The sequence below is a fragment of the Molossus molossus genome, unplaced genomic scaffold, assembly GCF_014108415.1.
Source record: "Molossus molossus isolate mMolMol1 unplaced genomic scaffold, mMolMol1.p scaffold_m16_p_6, whole genome shotgun sequence".
NCBI lineage: Eukaryota > Metazoa > Chordata > Mammalia > Chiroptera > Molossidae > Molossus > Molossus molossus.
In genome coordinates, this window is record NW_023425399.1 from 8,231,734 (window position 1) to 8,257,655 (window position 25,922).

At 43.9% G+C, this 25,922-nt stretch overlaps 1 protein-coding gene and 1 long non-coding RNA gene across 2 annotated transcripts; one reads left to right on the forward strand and one right to left on the reverse strand.

Annotated features, from left to right (window-relative positions):
• Window positions 1–1,569: 1,569 nt before the first annotated feature.
• On the reverse strand, window positions 1,570–19,571 carry PARD6B (par-6 family cell polarity regulator beta). The gene is made up of 3 exons (XM_036246054.1): window positions 19,347–19,571; window positions 12,644–12,866; window positions 1,570–4,169 (listed from the first exon to the last, which is right to left on the reverse strand). The coding sequence occupies exons 1-3, from the start codon at window positions 19,410–19,412 to the stop codon at window positions 3,340–3,342; spliced, it is 1,119 nt and encodes a 372-aa protein (XP_036101947.1). The 5' UTR covers window positions 19,413–19,571; the 3' UTR covers window positions 1,570–3,339.
• A 570-nt stretch (window positions 19,572–20,141) lies between these two features.
• On the forward strand, window positions 20,142–24,331 carry LOC118618092. Its single transcript, XR_004956998.1, has 4 exons — window positions 20,142–22,416; window positions 23,195–23,313; window positions 23,864–23,979; window positions 24,095–24,331. It is a non-coding gene; the product is annotated as an uncharacterized LOC118618092 (long non-coding RNA).
• The last annotated feature ends 1,591 nt before the right edge of the window (window positions 24,332–25,922 follow it).

The following is a 25,922-nucleotide window of genomic DNA, read 5'->3' on the forward strand; positions in this document are numbered from 1 at the left end:
AGGCAAAGCAGCTGGGTTCAAATCACCTTAAACAACCTAAAACGGTAACTGATGGATTACAGTGATACCTCGGTTCTCGAACGCCTCGGTTTTCGACCAAATCAGGATTCGAGAAACTTTTGTCTCGGAATCCGAACAAATATTTGGAACTCTTACTTCTGAGTTGAGCCGAATGGCGTTCATTCGGCCCAGCGCGCCTTGCTTGCGTCATCAGTGTGAGTGCAGAGAGAGAGTCACGCTTTGTGGAGTCCGCTTTCCTATTGGGTTTCATTGCTTCGGTTCTCGAACAATTCGGTTCTCGACCGTCCTCCTGGAACGAATTATGTTCGAGAACCGAGGTACCACTGTATTATGTGGTTTCTCACATTACCAGAGTTAACTATTTTTGATGCTCTCTTTCAGTCCACATATGCATACATAGTTGGAGTGGATGTACATAAAACTTGGTGTTTATCTTCTAAAAATTAAAAGTTAAACCTGGCCGGTGTGGCTCAGTGGTTGAGCATCATCCCATGCACCAAGAGGTCCCCAGATCAATTCCCAGTCAGAGCACATGCCCAGGTTTCGGGCTCAATCCCCAATAGGGGGCATGCAGGAGGCAGCCTATAGATGTTTCTCTCTCTCCCTTTCCTCCCTTCCTATCTAAAAACCAATAAAAACATATTTCTAAAAATTACTTAAAAAAAAAAGTAAGGCCTTGGCCTCTGTGGATTAGTGGTTAGAGTGCCGGCCCATGTACCGAAGGGTCACAGGTGCGATTCCTGGTCAAGGACACATACCTGGGTTGCAGGTTCGATCCCCGGACCTGGTCAGGATGCATGCAGTAGGCAACCAATCGATGTGTCTCTCTCACATTGATGTTTCTCTTTCTCTCTCTCTCTCTCTCCCTTCCACTCTCTCTAAAAACAATGGAAAAAAATATCCTCAGGTGAGTATTAAAAAAAGTAAGTTAAGGAAGCCAGGACCTTGCTATAACTTATATCATAGGTAACAGGTAAATAACTGTTGGGTGACTTTTCATAATATTTGCAAATAAGAAAAATAGCCTTTATACAAGTCTATCTTTATTTGTAAAAAATAATATACAACTAAAGCTAATTTGATTTTTAAAATCAAAGTTCAGTTAATGATAATGTACACTTTATAATAAACTTGTAGTAAAATACTGACATTTGATAGTTTAAACAAAGTGTCATCCATGTAAAAATCATGTTGTTGTATGTAAAATTTAATTAGAAAATTCATCGTTCACAAAAGTACATACATTTTGTTGATAGCATGAGAACATTATCATAAATTTACTTAAAGATACAGAACAAAATTCACAGTTAGGCTTGACATTTAGTACTAGAAAATTTTATCATGAATCCACTGATATTTTTAATAATACACTTGAAATAATCAATTCAGGCTACCAATGAATTTACATTTTTATTGTATAACCAAGATCTATTGGTTTTACAATATATCTAATAATCAATCATTCTACCAGTAACTGAAGTGCGATCTAGTTGAAAACACCAGCGGGATCATTAAAATGAAAAGCTCTGGCAGCTCTGACAAGTCTATACTTTATAGTTAAAATTTGTACAAAAAGTCAAGCCCTGAAGTATTTTTCCCCCATGAGAAAAGTTCTGATGTTAAAACTTTGTTTAAAAAAAGAGAGAGAGAGGTAGTGTGTGAAAGTATTTTTACTTAAAATGTTGAACCCCTGCACCGCTTATAAATGAAATTTAACCTTATACATATTATCATTGTTTGCCATTTGAGTTAAATTTGTAACACTCAAAGAATGTTAAAGCTGGAATGCCATTAAAAACAGTGACATGTAAGTGGAAGGACTTCAGTGAAATTCAACAAAAAGTACATTGTATTACATAGTATTGTGCAGTTAACAGTTTAGTGACAATAGGTTTAGTGGTAATGTGAACAAAATACATTTAAGTATTCTGAGTCAAGTGATCTTCATTTCATCAACACTTTACTTCTTCATATATTGTGACCATATAGAGACAATATCCTTCAAAACGGAGTCATTTGATTCTTCATTGTTTTAACAGCACACAATTGTTATAAGGTATCCATACTAGCCCTACCATAAAGTTAATCAATAAATAACTCTGACAGTAATATCCATAAGCCACAGGGAACTTATGTAGTTCCTCCCATTCTTCGTTTCTATATACAAGCATCGGTAGTGTCTGTGCACATCACAGTGAATCAGGCAAGGAATGGAAGTTAGCAGCCTTATGCTTAACTTGTTCTAAGTGGATGCACTGGAAAGTAATAAATAGCCTCATAAAATTAATAGTGATAAACTCTTCCTGTCAAAGGTGAATACTATATAATTTTCATAAAGTGTAGGCAGTGTTCCAAGAAATCCCATTAAGGAAAACCCAAACTATTCATATAAAAAGTGCACAAATTTGTCCTGTTGTGTAAAAATCTCTTAATTTGGGTGCATTTTTTTAATCCAAAATGATTCACGCTACTCGAATACATTTAAAGAGTATAAAAGCACACCACCAACACACACATAAACAACAAAAGGAATGATTTCCAATGAGGCTGGGATGAGGATAAGAGGTGAAGAAAAGGTTGAGGTTAAGGGAGGATCTCCCACATGCCCAGAGTCCACGGAATTGCTGTTTCCAAGGTAAGTTACACCCATATGGAATGCTTGTGAGTAAGAAAGCTACAGGATGGACAAGCAGGCACCTGAACAACTGTTAGTTTCTTAATTCAGGAAGTTTTGATGCTTTATAACAGGAAGCAACTCCTAAAAATAGTCAATTAGTTTGATTTCTCAGAAATTAAAAAAAAAAGGAGCACTTGAAAAAAATTACTTGTCATAATTCACAACAGAGGAACATTTAAAAAATCAAAATAAAATACAGGGAACATAGGAGCTGAGGTCCCCAAGGTACCAAAAGATAGACTGAGACTTCTTCACATTAGAATTTTTAAAAAATATAAAGGGAAAATTAAAAGGGCTCTGCACAGCAGGTTAAATAGGCAACCACTTCAGACAGATACGATCTAGTCCCCTCACACGTTCTGAAAATGTGCTCTAACATCCAGTTCTCTGTAGACAAAATAGCAAAAGCACATAATTGCATTAGCAAAGGCCTCTTTGTTTTAGACTTAAATTCACCTCTGACCCACCACAGTTTATATTAGCAATTATCAAACTATTATTTTAATGACATTTTAAGCTTGCAATATTATTTTTTCTCATGCCTATTCCAGGGCACTAGGTCAGAGGTATATATGCTTTAAACTAGCCGAATGTACAGGTCCCCATGGCATCATCACTCAGAAAACGGTCAAATGATGGTCTCATAGTGTTATGATCGTTCCATCTTCTTCTAAGAGTTTTTGATCTGGAACTCGCGTTTCAAATTCAGTGTTTGTGCCACTTGCTACGGGTGCTAAGCTCACTTCATTAGAAGGAATAAAACCATTCTGTCCAGACTCCAAATTGAGTTCTATTTGTGTTAGTGACTCTAGGCTCTGTGTGTTAGGGACAGCTTTAGGGATCTGCTGTGGCACTCCATTATCTTCAATAACAATGTCATCTTCATCACTGTCTTCATCCTCTGGCTCAAAGCTTGGTTCCATCTGTTGTGGGTAGCCGAGAAGACTGTTATCAGTAGACTGGCCGGAGCTGCCAGAGGTCCGGCTGTTCCTAACGACATTGTTCCTCTGGTTTGCTGGTCTCACTGTTATGATGAGGTTGCGGCTGTTCGCGATCATCATGTCTGTTACCTGATCCAGACTCTTCCCTGAAACTTCTATGCCATTAACTTCTAAAACTTCATCATTGACAGCTAGTAGTCCTGTGCTCTGAGCCAGACCTCCTGGGACAAGTCTGGATATAAAGATCCCTGGGACCTTCTCTAGGCCATGTGGCGTTACCCTGACACTGGAACCATCCCGGATGTAGAACCCCAGGGGTTTCTCGGTGCCGTATTTGTAAAGACGAACTCTACGATGCGTTTCTGGGAGAATATCCACGTCTATAATAGAAGACACAGGTCTGAAGTCTTGGGGCAAACTAATGACTATATGTGGCTTTTTTCTGTGGTTGTCAGGACGCAATACATTGGTTAAAACATTCTTCTTCTTTATTAGTGTGTCTGTACCAAAGGCACTGTAGTCTGCTTCTTCTGTTTAAAAATAAAATAAAATAATTATAGAAATGCTGTGAAACATCTGCAGTTGTCTCTACAAAAAGGATAACTAAAATGTATTTGGTACATAAACACACTAGTTAAACATTAGCTTATTCTAAAAGAATCAAAAATGTAGTGCAGAAGATATGCTATACCAGAAAAAACCACTAGGTGGCCCTCTCAAGCATACATAAAATGAGACGAAGTTAAATTCAGTAAAACTCAATAGCTATTAAACAACGTTAAGCACGGTAAATGAAATTCTGGTTAAGTCTTGCAAACATTTTTAAACAGTTACTTGAAAATGTATTTTCCCCATTTAACGGCACTACGGCTCTTCACTCCGGGCAGTTTTACTTCATGCACTGTAGCAATTTGCCAGACTCATGGTTTTTAGGTAAAAATCTTCCCATTTTTAAATGCTGATACCCAGTGAAACAACAACAAAAAACCATTTGAACTAAATAACATCCGGGGGTTGGATTCATTCTTCAGGCCAACAAATTATAATCTGTGATGTAAAGTAAGGGAAAACAGGGTACCTAAAACAGATATTCTTAGATCACATTGCTGAAGGAAGACTGTCTATAAACAAAACATCTCTTCAGGGAATAAGGGGTAGAAAAGGGCCCGGGGCTGGTGTGGCTCAGTGGACTAAGCATCACCCCATGGACTGAGAGGTCCCGGTTGGATTCCCAGTCAGGGCACAAACCCAGGTTGTGGGCTCGATCCCCAGTAGGGGGTGTGTGGGAGGCAGCCGATGGATGTTTCTCTCATATAAATGTTTCTATCTCTCTCTCCCTTCTTCTCTCTATAAAAAATCAATAAAAACATATTAAAAAACAAAATAAGAGGTAGAAAAGGAAATGAAATTAACAACAGGCACAAGAGTTGAAATTCCATTTCAACCAAAAAAAAAAAAAGACAAAAGCACCCCCCCCCACAAAATCTAGTTTAAAATCCTAGTGTCGGCTACTGCTACAGATACAGTAACATCACCGTCCGTCCAGGGTTTCAGTTTGTATTCTCTCCCATGATTCTTACCCCCAGCCCCATGGATAATATTATTATCTTTACTTTATAGACCAGGAAATGAAGGGAACAAGGTAAGTTATAGAGAAAAGACTGGACCAGGAGTTCTTTCTAGGCCAATACCTGACACATTCACACAATGAATGTTAGGTGTCAACTGTGGGTCAGGGTATAGAGAACTTCAGTATTTTCCCCATGTACTTGAACATTCTTCAAAACCTAGTCTCAGAGAAATGTGCAAGACTAGGGGTACTTAAGTAATTATTTTTTTGGCATCCCTCCCTCCCCGGAATAATTCTGTCTTCATTACAGATAAAGTACTTATACTGTGTTCTAACAGAGACAGAAGTTTATTTATAATTTGGCTTTGGAAATAAATCCATTGATACAAGAATCTTTTTGGCAAAATTTGGCCAAACATCTAACAACAATCATCTTCTAAATGTGTTTTTCAAAATTATATATTTCCATTTTAAAACAATCAATGAAGAAAGCCCACATAATAAATATAAGAAAAATTCCAGTCTATACTGAGAAAAAAATTAAGTTGCCTACATACCTATTCATGGGAAACCTGACCAAACCCCCCCCCCCAAATCTGCATAATTTGGCATCGCACCCCGACCCTGTTTGAATGCTCTCTGCTAAATTCTCAGAAGCAATATGCCCCTGTACAAAGGCACCTTTGTTCTCCCATCTAGCTAATCAGTTTCCAGCCACTGGGAAAAAATATTTTGGCAGAAAGCCAGGGTGCAGGGTGTTAGTTTAAAGTGTAAAGGTGAATGTCCACAGGGAACAGGAGTTCACTTTCTACCTGAGTATGTATATCAAAGCACTGAACTCAGATTGTGATGGGAAGTTTGGAAACTTGGTTCATAGCAACCTTCCACTTGTATAAACCTAGGCTTACACAACAGTACACGATACCGGTCTACATAGCAACACCCCCCGTACCCCGAGCCTACGACTCAGCGGACAATCTCAGCGAACTGGAAGAGTCGAGGATCCACCTGCAAGCCCACTGAGCTGCTAAGGTGGATGTCTCACTTCTTCCCACACAAACCCTCCTGTGCTTCACTCACAGAGCAGCCCTGCAGGCCCTCCCTCTGGACCTCTGACTCTTTAAACATCGGTTCTGAAAAGCCTGGTTATCTCCTTCCTTAGCTCACAGAGAGTTATAAGTCGGATTCAGAGTGAGGGGTAAGGGTCCACTAGTGAGTAGCAGACACAATAAAAGCCTACAGTGAACACAAAGCAAATCTGAACAAACAAACAAACAAACAAACCATCAGCATCCCTGTATAGTAACAAAACAGTAACAGTTCATGTCCGAGTCAATCAAGAAAGTTCAAGATTACGACCCATTTGAAATTCAGTAGGAAGATGGGGGAAGAATGAAATAATTTTTGACATTGTTGTAATTCAGGGGTTGATGACCTTCTCTGTAAAGAGCTACACAGTAAATACTTCAGATACCGCAGGTCACACAATTTCTGTTGCAAAAGCAGCCATAGGCAATCCATAAAGGAACAAGCTCGGCTGTGTTCCAAGGAAATGTTATTTACCAAACAGACAGCAAGCCTTACTTTGCCAACCCTTGTTCTAATCCAAAATGGTTATATGGAATAGAGCTGGAAACTTTACAAGGATTAAACATGACTTAAAGCAACCTTCACATTTTGCAGATCCCTTTACTTCCTAACAAGAAAAATCAATCACCAAATATTTAAGAAGCATCCTGTACGTGGCCCAGAATTGTTTTCTGTGCCGTAGATCCAGTGAACAAAACAGATGAGGTGCTGTTTTCATGGTGCTTACAGTCTAAAGGAGGAGATGGCAATTAACAATTTCAAATAATTACATTATTACAGAGGTGCCAGGAGCTGTGACGTACACGGTGCTGTGCAAGTATGTAAATGAGAACCTAGCCTGGTTCACAGGGTAAGGCGAATCTCCAGGAAAGTGAGGATCACGTTGGGACTAGAAGTGTAGCTAATCAGGCAGAATGGAGAGAGGAACATTCCAGGTACAGAATACAATAAAGAGAGGAGCAGGATAGGGGTAGAGGAAGGGGTCCAATGTACAGTCATGCACTGCTTAACAACAGGGATGTGTTCTGAGAAATGCACCATTAGGCAATTTCATCGTTGTGCAAACATCATAGAGTGACTTACACAAATCTAGATGGCATAGCCCACTGCACACCTAGGCTACGTGGTCTAGCCTAGTGCTCCGGGGCTACAAGCCTGTACAGCAGGTTACTGCACAAAACTACACGAGATCAGATCAAGCACAAGAGAAAATGATGCAATCCAGAGACATGAGATAAGGATGTTGCCAGTATTAACAGGGCATAGTTTCCAGCAAACTTTTTTGTGAATACGTAGAAAGAGTAAACTCTAGAATAATGAAAAGTATAGTATAGTACACATGTAAACCAGTAACACAGTCCCTTATTATCATAATCAGGTATTAAGTACTGTACATGATTGCATGTGGTGTACTTTTATGTGACCAGCAGCGCAGGTCTGTTTACAGCAGCGTCACAAAAATGCATGAGGAATGCCATGCACTCCAACCTTACAGAGGCTACATCACTCGGCGATAGGAATTTTTCAGCTCCATTATTCTAATGGGACCACAGTATATGCCACAGGATTTGTTGACAGAAACCTCATAATGTGGCCAATGACTGGAGTGAGGTTAAAGGGCATGTGGGGAGGGAAAAGGAGGAGTCCGAGCCAAACCAGAGGCAGCCAGGGGCCAAGGCAGAACAGCAGGGCCCCCAGGGAAGTGTTGAGGATTATGGACTTTGGCCTAAGGCAATGGGAAAAAACAAGGGTTTTGGTTTTTCTCTACAGCTCATTCTGGCCGCAAGCTGCAGAATGGACCTGAGGGGAGATAGGAGGCTATGCAGTGATTTAAGGGTGGTACTGGGCCTGGAGCAGAGGCAGTGCAGACAGGTACATCTACAAAATAATGTCCCGGCACAGGAGAGTTCTGAGATCACTCAGGTGCCTGCCAGTTACAGGCGTCTGGGGCAGCCGGCCACGTCCTAAGAGAGATGATGCTTAAAGCAAGGCCCTTCTAGTATTTCCAGCAAACCCCTTTGAAAAAAACCATGATGCAAAAGTACTTGTCTAATGACAGACAAAAAGGTGGCGCCGCGGCAAGAAGCTGTGGGGATACGGCACACATTCCGATCAGAACTGGCCAGGCGTCTGCATTCGGGCAGACCCTCGGCTTGGGTGATCATCGTAACTGGTTGAGAAGGTTTTTTTTTTTTTAAACAGACATTTCCCTTGCTGTATTCCAAACCTACAGGAATAATACAAGTATTTTTAAAGGTACAACCTTTGAATATTTGCTTATATTGTTTGCTGTACAATAATAACCTAAACAACAAGAGAAGGAAAACTCTATTCTGCATCTTCTCTTCCCCTCCCCCCCAAAAATGAGGACACCCTAAACTCCAGTGGGGACACTTGGCAAAAGACCTGGAAATCCTCTCTGTGAAAATAATTTTTAAGGCATCAGTTTTTTTGTTTTGTTTTTGCTTTCATGATAACAGCCCTAAGAATAAGAGTATGGGGTTTTTCTTCTAACACATTACAAAATATAAAACTTTTCATCACCATCTTTAAGTTCAGGCCATTAAGTAGCTTCCACAGTCAATCATGAGATTTCCCTCAAAGAAACTTTGAATCCCAGGTCTTCAGAGAAGAGTTATCTGCTAAAGGTGGGAGGGCGTGGCCCATGAGCTGGGGTGGTCGCAAGAGACCCCTGAGAAACTTATCTGACCTAAGAACTCAAGGATGAGGAGGCAGCCATGGGAAGAGCTGGAGGTAAACCTTTCTTTAAAAATAAAAGTGCAAAAGCAACCAAGTCTGAGGGAGAGGAAGCCAGTGAGGCTGTGATGAGGGACGGAGGGAACTGAGAAAGATGAGAATGAATCGACCAACTTCTGTGCATTTTTTAAATCATGTTTGTATTAAATTTATATTTTAAAAAAAATTCTCGCCCTGGCCAGTTTGGCTCAGCGGTTAGAGCGTCGGCCTGCGGTCCTGAGAGACCCGGATTCGGTTCCCGCTAAGGGCGCGTACCTCGGTTGCAGTTTCTCCCCGGCCCTGGTGGGTTGTGCGGGTGGCAACCACTCGACGTGTCCCTTTCACGTCGATGTTTCTCTCTCTCTCTCTGTTCCTCTCTCTCCCTCCCACTCTACCTGAACAAAAAATGGAAAAATGTCCTCGGGTGAGGATTAAAAAAAAAAAAAAAAATTTCTCTGTTGAATGGACTGCCTATTACTAAGCCAAACTTTAAGGGATATTAAATGTATTGGATGTTCACCTCTAAAACATAGAAACATTTAAAAAGGAGCCCAGCTGCCCTGGCCGGTTTGGCTCAGCTTTAAGAGTGTTGGCCTTCAAACCAAGGAGTCCCGGGTTCGATTGCAGCCAAGGGCACGTACCTTGGTGGTGGTTCATTCCCAGCCCCAGTTGGGGTCCTATAGGTGGTAACCAATTGATGTGTCTCTCTCACATCAATGTTTCTCTCTTCCTCCCTCCCTCCGTCTCCCTCCCTCTCCCTCACTCCCTCTCTCCCTCTCTCTCCCTCCCACTCTGTCTGAAGATAAATGTAAAAATATCCTTGTGTGAGGATTTTGAAAAAAGGAGCCCAGCCGGCGTGGCGTGGCTCAGTGGTTGAGCGTCGACCCCTGCACCAAGAGGTCGATTCCTGGTCAGGGCACATGCCCAGGTTGTGGGACCCATCTCCAGTGGGGGCATGCAGGAGGCGGCCAACTGATGTTCCCTCTCATCGATGTTTCTATCTCTCTCTCTAAACCTCTCTCAATAAAGAAAAAAATTTAAAGAAGGAAGGAAGGAAGGAAGGAAGGAAGGAAGGAAGGAAGGAAGGAAGATTTAAAAAGGAAATAGCAGTAGATAACCACCCTTAAAAGATGTTAGGATTAATTAGTCCCATGATCATGTGTTACAATTCCAGTAACAAAAACATAAGGTGGTATAGTCCAACTCTTAAAACCTTTCTAACGAAGAGGATAATTTTGTCAGATGGCAGTAGTTTAAAAATAGTCATTTTACATTTGAAGATACATTCCAAAAAGCAACTAAATTTTTAATGAAAATTACAACTGCAAAAAAGAAAGGCCTACTACTCAACAATTATTCTGCTCAAAATGACAAATTCCACTAAAATGTTTTGTCCTTCTCTCCTCTGCTGCAGGTCTTTCTTTTTTTTTTTTTAAATCCTCACCTGAGGACATTTTTCCATTTTTTGTTCAGATAGAGTGGGAGGGGGAGAGAAGGAGAGAGAGAGAGAGAGAGAGAGAAAGAGAGAGAGAGAGAAGAACACTGATGTGAAGGGACACATTGAGTGGCTGCCACCCGCACGACCAACCAGGGCCGGAGACAAACTGCAACCGAGGTACGTGCCCTTAGCAGGAACCGAAACTGGGTCTCTCTGGTCCGCAGGCCGACGCTCTAACCACTGAGCCAAACCAGCCAGGGCGCTGCTGCAGCTCTTTCTTCTCTAACATTCTATACACAGATTTCCAAGGGTCAATCCTTGGTCTTCATTCACCATTTCTATTTTCCTACATCAACATGGTTGAAACTCACCAGCAGATAAGCTTTTCTGCCCTAAAACCGAACCAGTTTTCTTTCCAAGTCAGTCCCTCTTCCGCTGCTCACTCCAATTTGTCTCCCAAAGCGATGCTCTAATTGTACCACCCATTACCTCACAGTCCATCTCAGGGGCTCTCAGGGAAAATCAATTGTGTGTTTGTCAGTATTTTGTAAATAGTCAAGTGATAAAGACACAAGTTACTTAGCTTGGCAGTTTGTGCTGTTGATAAACTTTAAAAGTTGGAAAAATGTCCTCCGGTGAGGATTAAAAAAATAAAAAAGAAATAAATAAAAGTTAAGATACACAATCAGTGGAATTTCAAAGCCCTGGGAGTGGTCCAGTGCTTATCAACCGATTGGAAAGAAAGTTTCATCTTCAAGGGTAAGCCCTACCCATTCTCTCCCATTCTGGGCTGGTTTACAAACACAGCAAGGCTTTGATGATCCCACCAATACAGCGCCTGCTGCTCTCATGCCAGCTTCCTAACTCTTAATTTACCAAAGACAAAGGAGTAAATGGCACACACCCTGCCCATCTGCAGAAAGACAGACACACATGAAGGAGGCCACATGTTTAAAAAAAGAAAAAGTTTAAGGCTCAACATACGTTTGAAAATGCCATATAGAGTGGTTATTTCAAATGTTCTTTTGTAGGACTAACATCAATGTTTACATTCCTCCAAAATAATGAATTGCTATCTAATTTTCCAGATGATTAACTAACTTTATTTCTTTGAAATATCCTGAAAGAGACAGGACAGAAACCATTCCCTGGATGCCTGCCCATTACATTCCAGGGCACTGTACTCGGCTCTTTTAATCTTCCCGTAATCCTGTGAGAGAGTGTGTTCATTCTACAGAAAGAGACATTGAGCCCCAGGAAGGATAAATAACTCTCCTTTAAATATCTATTAAGTAGTAAGTTCAGCACTTGAAAGTTGGTTGTCACCAAAAATACAGAATGTTTCTCTAACTCTGAAATCATACTCTTTCCACCACATCTTTCTAAATGGACAAGATTTCATTCAATGAAGTGAAGATGCAAAAAATTCCTAATTTCTATTTTTAAAAAATCTAAGAGGATATAATTAAAGTAATTAAAAACACAAATTTTCTGCCCTGGCCAGACTGGCTCAGTTGGTTGGAGGGTTGTCCTATGCACTAAAAGGTTGCAGGTTCAATTCCCGGTCAGGGCACATACCTGAGTTTCAGGTTTAATCCCCAGTTGGGGTATTTATGGAAGGTAACCAATTAATGTTCTCTCTCATATCAATGTTCCTCACTCTCTCCCTCTTCCTCTCTTTCTAAAATCAGTAAGCATATCCCCGGTTCAGGATTAAAAAACAAAAAACCACAAATTTTCTAAAGTACATCAGTGAAGTGTAAACCAACAATATCGAAAATGTTTAAAACCCCCTGCTGCTTAATATAGTAGGAAGACACATAGCCCTGGCCAGTTGGGTTCAGCGGTTAGTTGGCCTGCGGTCCGGAGAGACTCGGGTTCGATTCCCACTAAGGGGATGCACCTCAGTTGCACTTTGTCCGCGGCCTGGTTGGGTTGTGCGGGTGGCAGCCACTCGATGTGTCCCTTGCACGTCGATATTTCTCTCTCTCCCTCCCACTCTATCTGAACAAAAAATGGAAAAATGTCCTCCGGTGAGGATAAAAAAAAAAAAAGAAGACTCACACAAAATGTCTATTCATTAAGTTTGTGGCAAAATCTGTGTATCCTATCAATGAGGAAAATAAACTACTTCTATTTCTAAAAGAATTTTTGTAAACAGTAGTACTTACCCTTTTTTTGTATAAAAATCCTAAGCAGTGGATTGGCCGTTGAAACGGCTTTGTGATAATTATCATCGTTATTGATAGGCAGCAAGTCTCCGTGGATGTCTGCATAGCCCACCAAAACGTCAACGTTGGGGATCTTATGCACATGCTGCAGTAATCCATAAAACTCCTCAAATTTTCCCGGCTTTGATCTTTCCAGTGAAAAACGACGAAATTCCGCTCCAAACTATAAATATAATAAACATATTAATTTAAAAAATAGGACTCAATTTTAAAATGCATGCCATAGAAAAATTATCAGATCTATTATTTCCCTTAATAAAGAAGACAGTTCCAGTGATGCAGTCTATTGTCAGAAACCTCATTATCCGGAGAGAAAACAACAAAAGAAAGGCACGGGAGCCCTGGCCGGTTCGGCTCAGCGGTTACAGTGTCAGCTCTTGGGCCAAAGAGTCGCAGGTTTGATTCCAGTCAAGGGCACATACCTCGGTTGCAGTTCATCCCTGGCCCTGGTCGGGGTCGTGTGGGAGGCAGCTAATTGATGTATCTCCCTCACATGATGTTTCTCTCATTCTCTCCCTCTCTCTCCCTCTCTCTCCCTCCCTCTCACTCTATCTGAAGATAAATAGAAAAATATCCTCAGGTGAGGATTAAAAAAAAGAAGAAGAAAAGAAAGGCACAGGAATGTGCCTTCTTGATGCTGTCTCTCTAAAGGGCATTATCTTCAAGAGATGCGGGCTCAACTCAATGCCTGGGTTACCCAGGCCTCACTGGGGACTGTTCTGCTTACTAACTCATCTCAAACCCTGTCCGCAGCCCATATCCTCACAGCAGGACTATCCTCACTCAGGCCATGGGGTAAGATGTGCCCGAGTCTTTAATTTGGCCATTAACAAAAAGCATCTAAGTTTCCTCCCCCCATAAAAGAAATTTCAATTTCACAGGAAGTGGCAAGAATTAACAGAAACATGTACACAAAGGACTTTGAGCTTCTTGGCATTTAAGGTATGATACAAATGGAAGTATATTATTTAAGAAATAGGACTAGAGCCCTGGCCAATTTGGCTCAGCGGTTGGAGCGTCGGCCCTCAGACCAACGAGTCACAGGTTCCATTCCAATCAAGAGTGCAACCAGTCGATGTGGCTCTATCACATTGATATTTCTCTCTGTCTCTCTCTCTCTCCCTCCCTCCCACTCTATCTGATGATAAATAGAAAAGTATCCTCAGGTGAGGAATAAAAAAGAGAAATAGGACTAGAGATAAGCATCTTTCATATGTTAATGTCATAAAATGTTTTATTAATACATCAAATATATGTCCTACAACTACCCAATTAACACAAGAAGTGTTTACATGCTTGACACAGTGCTAGACCCTAGAGACTGAAAGGCTGAGGCTGCCTGAGCTCACCATTACTGGATAAAGAGAATAGTTACATCAGAGAGGTATTAAGGGATCCACCAACAGCGAGTACATGACACCTCCACCAGGCCCAATATTTATCTTCACAATTCTGATTCTCAGGTCTGCCTCCCTACGCTAGAACCAGACTTCTGTTCTCCAAGTGCCGAATGAGGACTGACTTCATCTAGTCCATAGACAACAGGATTTATAAGATTTACTATGGGACTAGCATGGCATTTCCCAAAATGTGAAAACCTAAGAAAGGTGAATCAGCCACATAAGTGGGAAATGCTACATGACTATAATCACACTCTTAGGAGTCCTGTGGAGACCAGATAGTATAAGCTCACTTAAGTCCTGCGGTTGATTAAAAAATAAAAATAAAAACAAATTGTTTGCAAATGACTTCCAGTCAAGATGGTGGCATGGGCAAACACGGTAAGGGCCTCCTCCCACAAAGACATCAAAATTACAACTAAACTACAGAGCAACCTGAAATCTGGTTGAATGAAAGTCCTATAAATAGGGAATTAAAGAAGCAACATCAAGACTGCTCTAATGGGGGTGGGGAACCTTCTCTTTGCCAAGGACCATTTGGATATTTATAACATCATTCATGGGCCATACAAAAGTATCAACTTAAAAATTAGCCTGCTAGCCCGGCAGGTGTGGCTCAGTGGTTGAGCATCGACCCATACACCAAGAGGTTGCTGGTTCAATTCTTGGTCAGGGCACATGTCCAGGTTGTGGGCCAAATCCCCAGTGGGGGGGCATACAGGAGGCGGCCAAAGTTCTCTCTCTTCAATGTTTCTATCTCCCCCTCTCCCTTCTTCTCTCTCTAAAATCAATAAAGAAAAAAAAGAAAGAAAGAAATCTTCATAGGTTGGAAAATAAATAAATAAATAAAATCAATAAAGAAAAAAAAATTAGCCTGCTATATTTGGTCGGGCTAATTTGGTGAGGCATGTGATGTTAGCTGGTATTGATTTCTCGGGCTGGAGATTCCCCACTCCTGCAAGGAAGCTAGCACACCCTAGAGTCAAGCTCTGGAAACAGACTGGGAGAGACTGAATGCAGCAACTAGACCTACCTATTTAAGAACTACAAGCTACGGGAAATAAGGAAAACAATGATATTTTCAACTAAAAGGTCTATAAGGGAAACTGAATATCACAAAACTGAATCATAGTACAAGGAGGCAACCTACCCACCCCTTTTCGCCAGTGAATTTCAAATATTTGGAACAAAGCAACACACAACCACCATCATCTGACTCCCGAGGAACTATCAGTTAGATAAGGCTAAAAGGTTTCTACCACTGATTATTTTCCCCCAGAAAAAAATACCATTTAAACTTTGTCTCAAGGTTTATGTTCAATATATAAGCATCTGAATATAAAAACCAAAAACAAAAAACAAATGTTTGCCAAATATGCTTGACTACTGAAATAATTTTCCTCTAAACAGCTATTATTAGTAAGAAAAACTACTATACCACTAAGACGGCCTTAAGTCCTCCCGCTCTATCTGAAGATAAATGGCTCAGCAGTTAGAGTGTCAGCCTGCGGTGCAGAGAGACCCGGGTTCGGTTCCGCTAAGGGCACGTACCTCGGTTGCAGTTTGTCCCCGGCCCTGGTTGGGTCGTGTGGGTGGCAGCCACTCGATGTGTCCCTTTCACATCGGTGTTTCTCTCTCTCTCCCTCCCACTCTATCTGAACAAAATATGGAAAAATGTCCTCGGAATGAGGATTAAAAAAAGACAGCCTTAAGCAACATGCAGAGAAGTCCCTATAAGAATAATTTGAAGCTACAAGTATCAGTTCATTTCCCCAAGGGCTGGATGGTGTCTGGAGTCACAGCTCTTACTCTATGAAGTCCATCTGCCTTGCTTGCACGTGCTATTCAGTAGTTTTAGATTAAAACTCTAAAACCACCATTTACCTCTAATAAATACTTTCAAAAGTTTCCAAAATGCGCCCTGACCAATTTGGCTCAGCAGTTAGAGCATCGGCCCGCGGACCAGAGAGTCCCGGGTTCGGTTCCTGCTAAGGGCACGTACCTCGGTTGCAGTTTGTCCCCGGCCCGGATTGGGGTTGTGTGGGTGGCAACCAGTTGATGTGTCCCTCTCACATCGATGTTTCTCTCTCTCTCTTCCCCCCCCCATCTCCCTCCCGCTCTATCTGAAGATAAATGCAAAAAATGTCCTCGGGTGAGGATTAAAAAAAAAAAAAATTTCCAAAATGCATTCCTGAATCATAAATACTAACACTTGTCAAGAAAATAAGGTGACTCATACCTAGGGCTCTCAAAAAGTGTAGTCACACCTTCTCATTTCAAAGTAAATAAAAACCCGGGAACACCCTTCCTATCAGTTAGTCCTATGATGTTATCAAAAGTCATAGTTTCTCCTTCATTCTCTTTTCTCTGGTATCACAACATAAGAGTCCTAGTACTTTCTGATTCATCTCAGGGTTTATCATTTCCCCTGATAGAGAAATGGGAGTAACATCTAATAACTGAACATTTTAGGGTTTCAATGTTTTTGCTAAAGCTGTTGGATGAAAATTCTTTGCTCAACATTTTTTTTTCCTCTTGCTTAAATGTTATGATAAAAACAATGGAAAACTGTATGGCTTCACAGTAGATGTGCCCTTTTGCAAATGTTAGGGAAAAAAGAGAAATTGTTATGCTTCTTGCATCAAAACAATAGGATTAAGAGGACTTTTTACTACTACATAAATAAAAATACTAAGATAGAGATAAAATTAAGACCAATCAATATCTACTCACTATATAAACCATTCACAACTTTTTAGCCAGGTCTAGTTTGTCCTGATCACCCGGAATGTGAATCAACACCCTTCTCCTAAGCATCTGTTGGTACTTTACAGAAATGCAAACCTAATCTTAATATTCTGTTTGTCCACGGATAATTAGGAATGTACAGCTCAAAGACTGCTCCAAGGGTATTAAAGGACACCACCTTGATTATTGATTAAGAACTTTCCTAACTTGGTGAAACAGGAAGATAAATCATTACCAAAGAAAAGTCACATGGTAGCTGGTATCACAATTTCACTATGTTATATTTGCATTATCCATTACTCTATTTGCACCATTTTCCCCTTCCATGAACAACGATGATAAAGGTGACACTGTGTTCTATGCAGAAGAAAAGAGACCCTGAAATGTGGGTTTGCACATTACCTAGTTGTGGTTACAACCTCTCCGTGATCCTTTTTTGTAAGAAGTTGTGACTTCACGAAAGTGGTGAAAAAGGAAATATTGTTTCAAACACCTGTCCAAATATTTTTAAATGGTTAAGATGACAAGTGTTTTATTTAATTTATTAAAAATAAATGTATCAACCAAATATATTCTAAACACAAGGTGTCACAGGAACACTAGAAATAGTATCTATACTGTGCCTATTTATCAACAGCTAGAATAACAGTGGGATGACACTTCATTCCCTGCAGGTTTTCAGAATGCCTTGCTTCTATTTAAGAGACATGGTTCACTAAAAGTGCAGTATGGCAGGTCAAATATGTAATATAGGTTAGACGTAAGTATGGGAAAGATTCACAAATCAGTTGACAGAAGGGCAGAAAGCCTGAAATTCCAGTCCCCAAATGCTTAAGGTTTCGTAGTCCCAGAGATAAATTACTGTTTGGCTGTATTTATCAGTGTACCTAGAATTCCTACCCATTTTCTCCCTATGCTCAAAAAAATTAAAGGCTTGCTACCAAGATTAGGACCACAAACTGAATGTTAAGATCATGCAATATCATGTTTTTCTTTTGTTAACCTCAACTCCCATAAAACCAAACTAGATTTATAACAGAAATGCCATTAGAAGATTCAACCACTGGGCACCAACCACGATCACCTCTATACCGCTCTAGGAAAAGCTCTCTATATTTTTAATCAACTTAACCCTTAATTCAAGTATGTCACTTTGATTTGCTGTGGCAGTTGCACAGGGGACACAGGCAAGAGCGTATTCCTTCAATTGCTCTAATCACATTTCTTAAGCAGAAAGGTTTCTGAAACTGGTGCCTATCCTGATACATGAGTTAAGTTGCAGATAACATTGTAAAAATAAAGTTTTTAAAAAAATGAATGTATTCTTGATGTGATTGTCTGTTACAACAACTTCAGAACTTTATCAACTCTAGATAATAAAAACCATTCTATCCACAGGCTCCAGGAAGCTTTCCTTACCCTACTTCATTTGCATTCTAAGCAGTCTTACATGCGATGATGTTTCATTATTTTTTGAAGTTGATATGCTTTTCCTTTCTCCTACCCTTTTATGTGCTTTGGTCTTCCCAGCACTATTTTCCATGTTCTCAGGGCCCAGCCAGTGTTGTCTTTTGTTCTGTATAAAGCCTGAAAGTTATTCCGTAAAAAGCTTTAAGGTTTTGTCATCAAAGCAGAGCTTGGCAAAGTCATAACCTTTCTAAGCTCCTGCCTTCTCGGAGAATTACACTAGATTACCTAAGATCCTTTGGGCTCTTCAATTCATGAAATCCTTGCTGAAAAATGTTCCTGTGGCTGCCAATCACCTTCAAATTCCAACTCAAAACTTCCTTTGGAGAGCATTCCCTACCTAATTCCTGCAGATGAGCCTGGCGGTTTCAGAATTCACTAGACATCGAAATATCTGTCCGAAGACTGGCATACCACTGGTCAAGAATGAAAACACTTGACGTGAAAAGGCAGCACGATGGAATGAAAAGAGCATCCAGGCTCACATGTAAAGTGCTACTCAAACGCAAGGTGATAGTTAATTTTATAGATTCAGCACATACCAAAGTTGGTGCCAGAAACATGCCTACCAGGAAGCAAGGCTAACTTCCAAAGGGCTCTTTGGTTCACTGGGCGCTCTCCTCACCACTCGATGCACCCCTGAACCACGGAAGGGGGTGACATGTCGTGACCACGGGTGTTCCAAATGCCTTCTACTCGTAGGCCAGAAAGCAGAATGCCCCCCATGCTGTGAAGCCACTGTGCGCTCGAACGGCTTGGGTGTATCTTGAACAGGAATGAGATTTAATGAACGAGATAAAGTGCCCTACTGGTCTACCTGCCCGACAGGAGCGGACACGGGCCCCACCCTCCTCGCCTTCTCAGCAAGTTGATCATCCACCGTCTCCTGCCTCCAAGTCCCACTACCATGCCTCCCAGCGACCCAGGCGCCGGGGCAGCTCCTCCGGCCGCCCCTGGCCGGCCCCTGGCCTCCCCCAGGCCCCGCTGCCATCAGACCGGCCGCTCCGCCCAGCCCGGGCCCCGCGCACCTTGCTCTTCACCTCCATGGTGCCCAGGCAGCCGCTGCCCGCCCCGTGCCGGTGGCTGCGGTTCATGCTGAGGCCGGGCCCCGCGGCGGCCTCCTCCAGCCGGGCCGCCCCCCAGGAGCGCGGGGAGAGAGTGCGCGGCCGGAGGGCTCTGGACGTGGCTGCGGCCCGGGAGCCTCCTCACAGGCACCTGCAGGGGGGCGGCCGCGGCTCGGATCTCCGCGCAGAGCTCGGGTCGGCTGCTCCTCGCACGGCGAGACCGAGGGTCGGACTGGCGGCGCGGCGGGCGGGGACGCGACTCCCTCCCTCCGGGCCTCGGCGGCACCCGCGTCGGAGGAGGAGGCGGAGGGGGCGGAGCAGAGGCGACAGGCTCCGCAGCCTCGCACTCGGCCGCCTCCCCGGCGAGCCCGCGCGCGCGCACCCGAGCCGGGCGGGAGCCGCGGCGCGTGCGCGCGCTCACCTGCAGCCTCCGTAGAAGCCTCGGAAGCTCGCGCTCCGCCCACGCCCAATAGGAAGCGCGCACCTGCGCCCGCAGCGCCAACCAATCCACACACGCCTTGGGCGGCGAGTGGGAGGGCCACCTTCCCTAAAGTCCCGCCTACCGCAGCGCGATTGGTCTTGCGCTACGAGGGAGGGGCGGGATCACCTGAAGCCATGGGCCTCTCTGACCGAGCAGGAGAGCTGGAAAGCGCATGCACGGGCTATGGAGTTTCCGCCCCTGGAAGGCCGGCCGGAAGCGCGAGCGCACCTGAAGGCGAGCTGGGTGGGTGGGCCTTTTGCTCACGCGCAGGCGCGCGCGCCTGGTTGCCCGGGTCCCGGCTGGAGCTCGCATCCCGCTGGGGGATGGAACGTGCGGCCGGCTTCGTTGCCCAGGCGCCTTGGGTTCCACCGCGGTCCTCCGGCTCCCGCTTTGGGGTGCTGCAGCCTGAAACAACGCCCTTCCACAATTCTTTTGCGTCCTTTAGGTGTCGGGCTGCAAATCTGGTTGCAAAATTCAAGTTTTCCCGCTTCTGCCACAGTTAGTGGGGGAAAAAGAATCTCAGGGTTTGTCTGGCTGGGTTTTGTCCCTAGAGACTCCTTGTGCAATCCACCAGTCCCGAGGGGTTGCGTGGGTGCTTGGAGGGAGGGAAAGTGGGCTGAGGCCCAGGATGGCTCCTCGCAGGTATGGCCTCCCTCAGGATTTCTCCTAGACAGGTCTGCCAGAGATTTCTTCTTTCTTTCTTTTTAATTTCTGAAGTCCTCCAGCCATTTGGCCATTTGCTGTTTCCACCAATGACAGCCTTTGGATTGTGGCCATTACCCACGATGGACTGTGTCTCTGATAACAAAAGACTGAATTATCTCCAAATGCCCTAGAGACCAGTTCTCCTCACAGGGACCCTGTTTAGCATTAGCCGTGTTGGGGAGGTGAGGAGATCCCCAAGTCCTTGCACCTGCACCCACCCTGAGAAGGGCTCACCGTGGGACTGCTGCTGCTGTTGACCTCTCTTGTGAGCTGGGCCTGGGCCTGCGGGCGTGTTTCTAGCCCGGGATGGCCAACAAGAGCTGGGTAGGGTGCTTCATGCCACCTGAATTCTCAGGGCCTTCCTCTCCTCATCTCACATTCTAACACCTTGCACACCTCCTTCTCAGCACTTGTGACTCACACTTTGCAGTTTTCCTCTGTTTTTTCATGAGTAATCCACCTCTGCCCTCGAATCAAAGCTGTGGGAAGGCAGGGACCACGTCGGGTTTGTTCATTGTTGAGCCCGCAGCATGGGACCTGACTCCTGGCAGGTACTCGGATGTGTCTGTGCTGGCTGCTGGTGCTGGTTTCTCCATGCTAACTTTGGCCCATCTGGTTTCAAAGGTGAGAAGTCTATCTTTTCCCCTGAGTGGTTCAGGTCACCGAATGCTTGTCGGGGAATTGAAGGCTTTTCTAGCCATTATGGGTGGCAGTACAGGTGGAAAAGATACCATCCCAAGCTGAATAATAATAAGGCTGCCTTCTCCACCCCTGTTCATAAGTACCTTTTTTGTGACTCAAGCTGAGCTGGAAATGAAGTGTGGCCCTGTGATGAGGCAGTGGGATGGTTTGGTCTTAAAACCCTTAAAAAGTATGGAGGCCCCCCAGGTATTTTGTTTATATGTGTTATGTCTTTCAGTAGTCATCGTAGTAGAATGAAAACAGAAATGTTTAAGACACAAGAACACACAAGCACACATTCCAGTAGTCATCAGGGTGATGATATCATTACATGTCATGTGCCTTCTAGAAAACTCCATTGTATACCTGTGAGACAAGGAGGGCGAGAAGAGCAAGTGACATCACAGTGTTGTGAAAATAGTTTTGCCTTTGAGAATCCCTTTGCAAGGTCCCAGGGGCCCCACTTTGAGAACCACTGACTAGAAAACATAACCTTTAGGGATCTCTAGTTTCAGTTGTCACCCTCCTCTTCCCAGTTGTCAGGGCCACACCCTGGGAGCAAGGGCCCCAGTTCTGTATGAGGATTGTCAGATGGTTGAGCTTTATTACTGTTATTGGTACTGATTTATCAGGCCTTTTTTAAAAGGAAGTTCGTGGGCGCCAACACACCTGCGTGGGCCCTGCATTCCTTGAGGTGTCATCACATCCTCTCTCCCCTCCCCCAGGGTGTGGCGTCCCTCTTTACTTGGACTTTCCTTTCTGGAAGGGAGGGCCGGGCCAGAGCTTCCTGGATCTCCTAAGCAGAATTGGCTCCGAGGCCTGTCTCACAAGAGGGCCTGGGCTGTGTAAGGAAGGAATGTGGAAAATAGTTTGAATTTGATAAAGGTGCTGTGGAGGAGGGGAACCCTTTCATCCTGAGAGCTGCTCGGGCCACAAGTGTGTTCACAGGGCCTGAATTTCAGCAATTCTCTGGAAGCATGAAGCCTGGAGAAAAGCACACAGAAGGGTTTGTATCCCTGTATCTTTGTTTGAAGACTGAAGTCTAATCTCATTTCTCTCCATCATCCCTCCCCACCCCCAAATCCTTGAGCTAAAGCTGATCAAGACCTACATATGGAAGGAAAAGCTGGCCTGGGAGAATTAACACTCAGTGAGCTGGGAAGATAGGTGAGTTCGTGACACGGACTCTATAAATTACTAGGTGCACAAAATCATTAGTTGGGAACTGGCTACCGCTGATTATCACACCCACACACTGTCTGACCTCTCAACCCATCTCCACCCCCTGAAAGGACCTAGTGAGGGTTACATTTCTGCTTTATCCTATTCAAGACTTTATGTCAAGTTCTACAACTTAACACACTGTTGGGTTCGTTTGGTGGAGTTTGTAATTTTCCACAATTAGTTTTACTGATTCCGGTCATGCATAATGATACTTTTTTCTTTCCTTCTTCCTCCAACTCTTGGGGTGGGGAGAAAAGAGGTGGCAAGAAGTCGTACACAATGGTGGTGAGGTATTTTTCAAGAAGTTTCTCTTGCCAGCTCTTTTTCTCCTTGGTTGCTCAAGTTCCAGTTTTGATGGCGCTGGTTAATGATTCTTTGAAAGAGTTGAAGTGTATATTTATGAATCTCAGACTACTCACTAAAGCATTTTAAGCTCTTTAGCAGAGGTGGAATTAAGTCACATGATCTGTTTTCTGGTTAATAGCTTATAATATTTTAGTACTTTGTGTAGGGGTGGGACTCACAGCTCCAGAAACTAAATAATTATTTCCTGTAGCCTATAAGAGGCTAGATGCCCTTCTAGGTAAAAACAACAACGACACAAAAACGAAGCACCATCTTCATGGGAGGCAGTATATGCCAGGTACTGTGCATAAGCCCTGCCCGTGAGGAGCTGACCTTTTCCCTCTCTGGGACTCAATTTCTCCATCTGTAAATGCAGGCGCCAGAATGAGATCATCTCCACGGTCCCTTCCAGCTCCTAACGTTCTGTGGTACCCGGGGGATAATGAAGATTGATCATTATTTCAACATTACCAGGGGTAAACTGGAAGGAAAAAGGTAATCTTTTTTTCAAGGTCAACAGACAGGCTGCAGTCATCAGCTAAAAGATTTCAGTTCCTGGGAAGTGTTGGTGAAAATGATGAAAACTAACACTTAGGAGGGTCCCACCAGGTGCCAGGAACTGTGCAAAGCTCGCCCGAGGATTATCTTATTTACATTTAGCAGCATGAAAGAGCTTTGTGTTTGGAAGCCTTCAGACCTTAATTTTTTTTTTTTAAGTGATAGATGTTAATTTGAGCCCTTGCTCTGCTCCTTGCTGGCTGGGTAACCTTGACCCTGTTCCCTTAATGGCTAGGAGCCTCAGATTCCTCCTCTGTGGAAGGAGATGGCAGCCCTGGCTGGTGTTGCTCAGTGGTTAGAGCATCAGCCTGTAGACTGAAGGGTCTCGGGTTCGATTTCCAGTCAAGGGCACTGGATTGCAGGTTCAGTCCCCAGCCCCAGTTGGGGTCGTGTGGGACACAACCGATGAGCCTCTCTCACATTCATGTTTCTCTCTTCATCCTCCTCTTCCACTCTGTCAAAAAAACCAATGGAAAAATATCCTCAGGGGAGGATTAACAACAACAACAACAAAAAGGAGATGGCAGTGCCCACCTCATCGCATTGTTGCTGGGATCAGATGAGAAATCATCCATGAAACAGCTCTGCCAAGCATCAGATGTGGTGTGAACATCAGTGGTTATTATTCAGCAAATAATATTGCCTTTGAAAGCCTTTGAAAATAATTCCTTGAAATAAAACAGAAATGGGTAATAAACCAGTCTTTTTGTTTTCACAGGGCAGCCTTTTAATGGATGTCTCTTAGATAGGCCGAGAGCTGGCCTAGAGTCGTTGAGAACAGGAGTCGGGCCAGAGGCCTAACATTCAAACCCTGCCCCTGCCATCCTAGCTGAGTGACGCTGGCCAAGTTCTTGCCTTCTCTGACCCTTGGTTTCTGCGTTTGTGAAATGAGATTACTAGGAGAATCGCTGTCTTAATTTATGTACAGAGCACAGGATGGAACTCAGCACACAGTCAGGACTACATAAATGTTACCTTTTATTGTCGTTATTGCTGTCTAATTATTTCTATTACCTACTGCCATAACAGAATTCATTAATGACTATTTAATAAACCCCAACTGGTCCGGCCGGTGTGGCTCAGTGGTTGAGCATCGACCCACGCACCAAGAAGTCGCCGGTTCGATTCCCAGTCAGGGCACATGCCCAGGTTGTGGGCCTGATCCCCAGCGGGGGGCATGCAGGAGGTGGCCAATCAATGTTCTCTCTCATCGATGTGTCTCTCTCCTCACTTCCTCTCTCTCTAAAATCAATAAAGGAAAAAAAATTCGAAAAAAAAAAATGCACAAACCCCAACTGTGTTTATAACACTGTGCTTGACTTCGAGATGAAAGATAATAAAAAAGGAGCATGAAGGTATGATTCTCACTGTCCAGCGCTTCACAGTTTACATATAGATGGGCTCAGCAAACATTCCTTGAGCTCTTACCTGGATCGGTCAGAGAAACATGACCACAATCGAGTTCCTGCCTCCAAGGGGCTCCAGCTGAGAGCCAGGCCCAGGAGTGCTGTCTTCCGGAAGTGGTGGGCACAGCAGCAAGGGTGGTGGTGGTGGGGGGGGTGCAGTTGACTACCCAGCAGTCACATCTGGCTCCTCCACAACCAGCTGTGGAACTCTGGGCACTTGTCTTACTCTCTCTAAAGACCACGTTCCACAGGAGTGAACTGAAGATGGTAATAGTATAGACCATCTTTGCCTCCCCCACTATCCAGGGAGTGTCTGCGATGTGCCAGGCACCCTCCTAGATGGATACTGTGGTCAGTAAGACATAACAGCATCCCGCCCTCCTGGAGCTGACCCTCCGGGGGAGCGAGAATACACTAATTGCTTAATTAAAATACACAGTGTGCTTGTGCTAAGAGCCTTGCAGAAAAATTAAGCAAGAAATGGGGATGGGGAGGCCTGGAACGGGGCAGGGCGGGGGGGGGGGGCAAGGTGTGGATGGAGAAAGAAAAATTTAAATGAGGTGGCCAGGGATGGCCTCTCAGGAAAGCTGGAGGTGAGAAAGTGATCCTCCTGTTTTCCCAGCTGTCCCCCACCCACCCCCACCCTCCCGAGTGGGGGGCAACCTTCAGGAAGGGCTCTGCTGGGGTGTGAGGATTAAAGGTGATAAGGCTGCTCAGTGTTCAGAAGACACCAGCTGCTATTTTAAGACATTACGCAGTACAAGGCAGGGCATGAAAGAGGTGGGCGGGAGCAGAAGAGAGAGGATGACGAAGTCGGCCTGGGGAGGTCTGGAGTGTTTCAGGGGTGAAGTGCCTTTGGTTCGAGCCAGGGCAGAAGAATGAGTAGGAGTTTTCTAGAGGCTGGAGGAGGCATTCCAGGGAGAGGGAGCTTCCCAGCAGAGGTGCGTGTGGGGGTGAAGAACACGGTGTGTTCCCTGAGCCTCTGAGTGAGGCTGGCTGTGTGCTCAGTGGGGGTCCTCTCTGGAGAGGCTGGAGAAGTAGGTGGGAACCAGATGACAGCACCTCAAAGGCCTTGGGAGGAGGTTATGCTTTCTCCAGTTGGTGCCTGGAGAGGAAAACTCTGTAGAACTGGGCGATGAA

Bases quoted from the DNA above. Each gene is read 5' to 3' on its own strand.
- PARD6B (XM_036246054.1), bottom strand. From the start codon at position 19,412: ATGAACCGCAGCCACCGGCACGGGGCGGGCAGCGGCTGCCTGGGCACC. The intron at 12,867-19,346 runs GTGCGCGGGGCC...TTATATTTATAG, and splicing joins CCATGGAGGTGAAGAGCAAG to TTTGGAGCGGAATTTCGTCG. The intron at 4,170-12,643 runs GTAAGTACTACT...ATTTTTAAACAG, and splicing joins GATTTTTATACAAAAAAAGG to AAGAAGCAGACTACAGTGCC.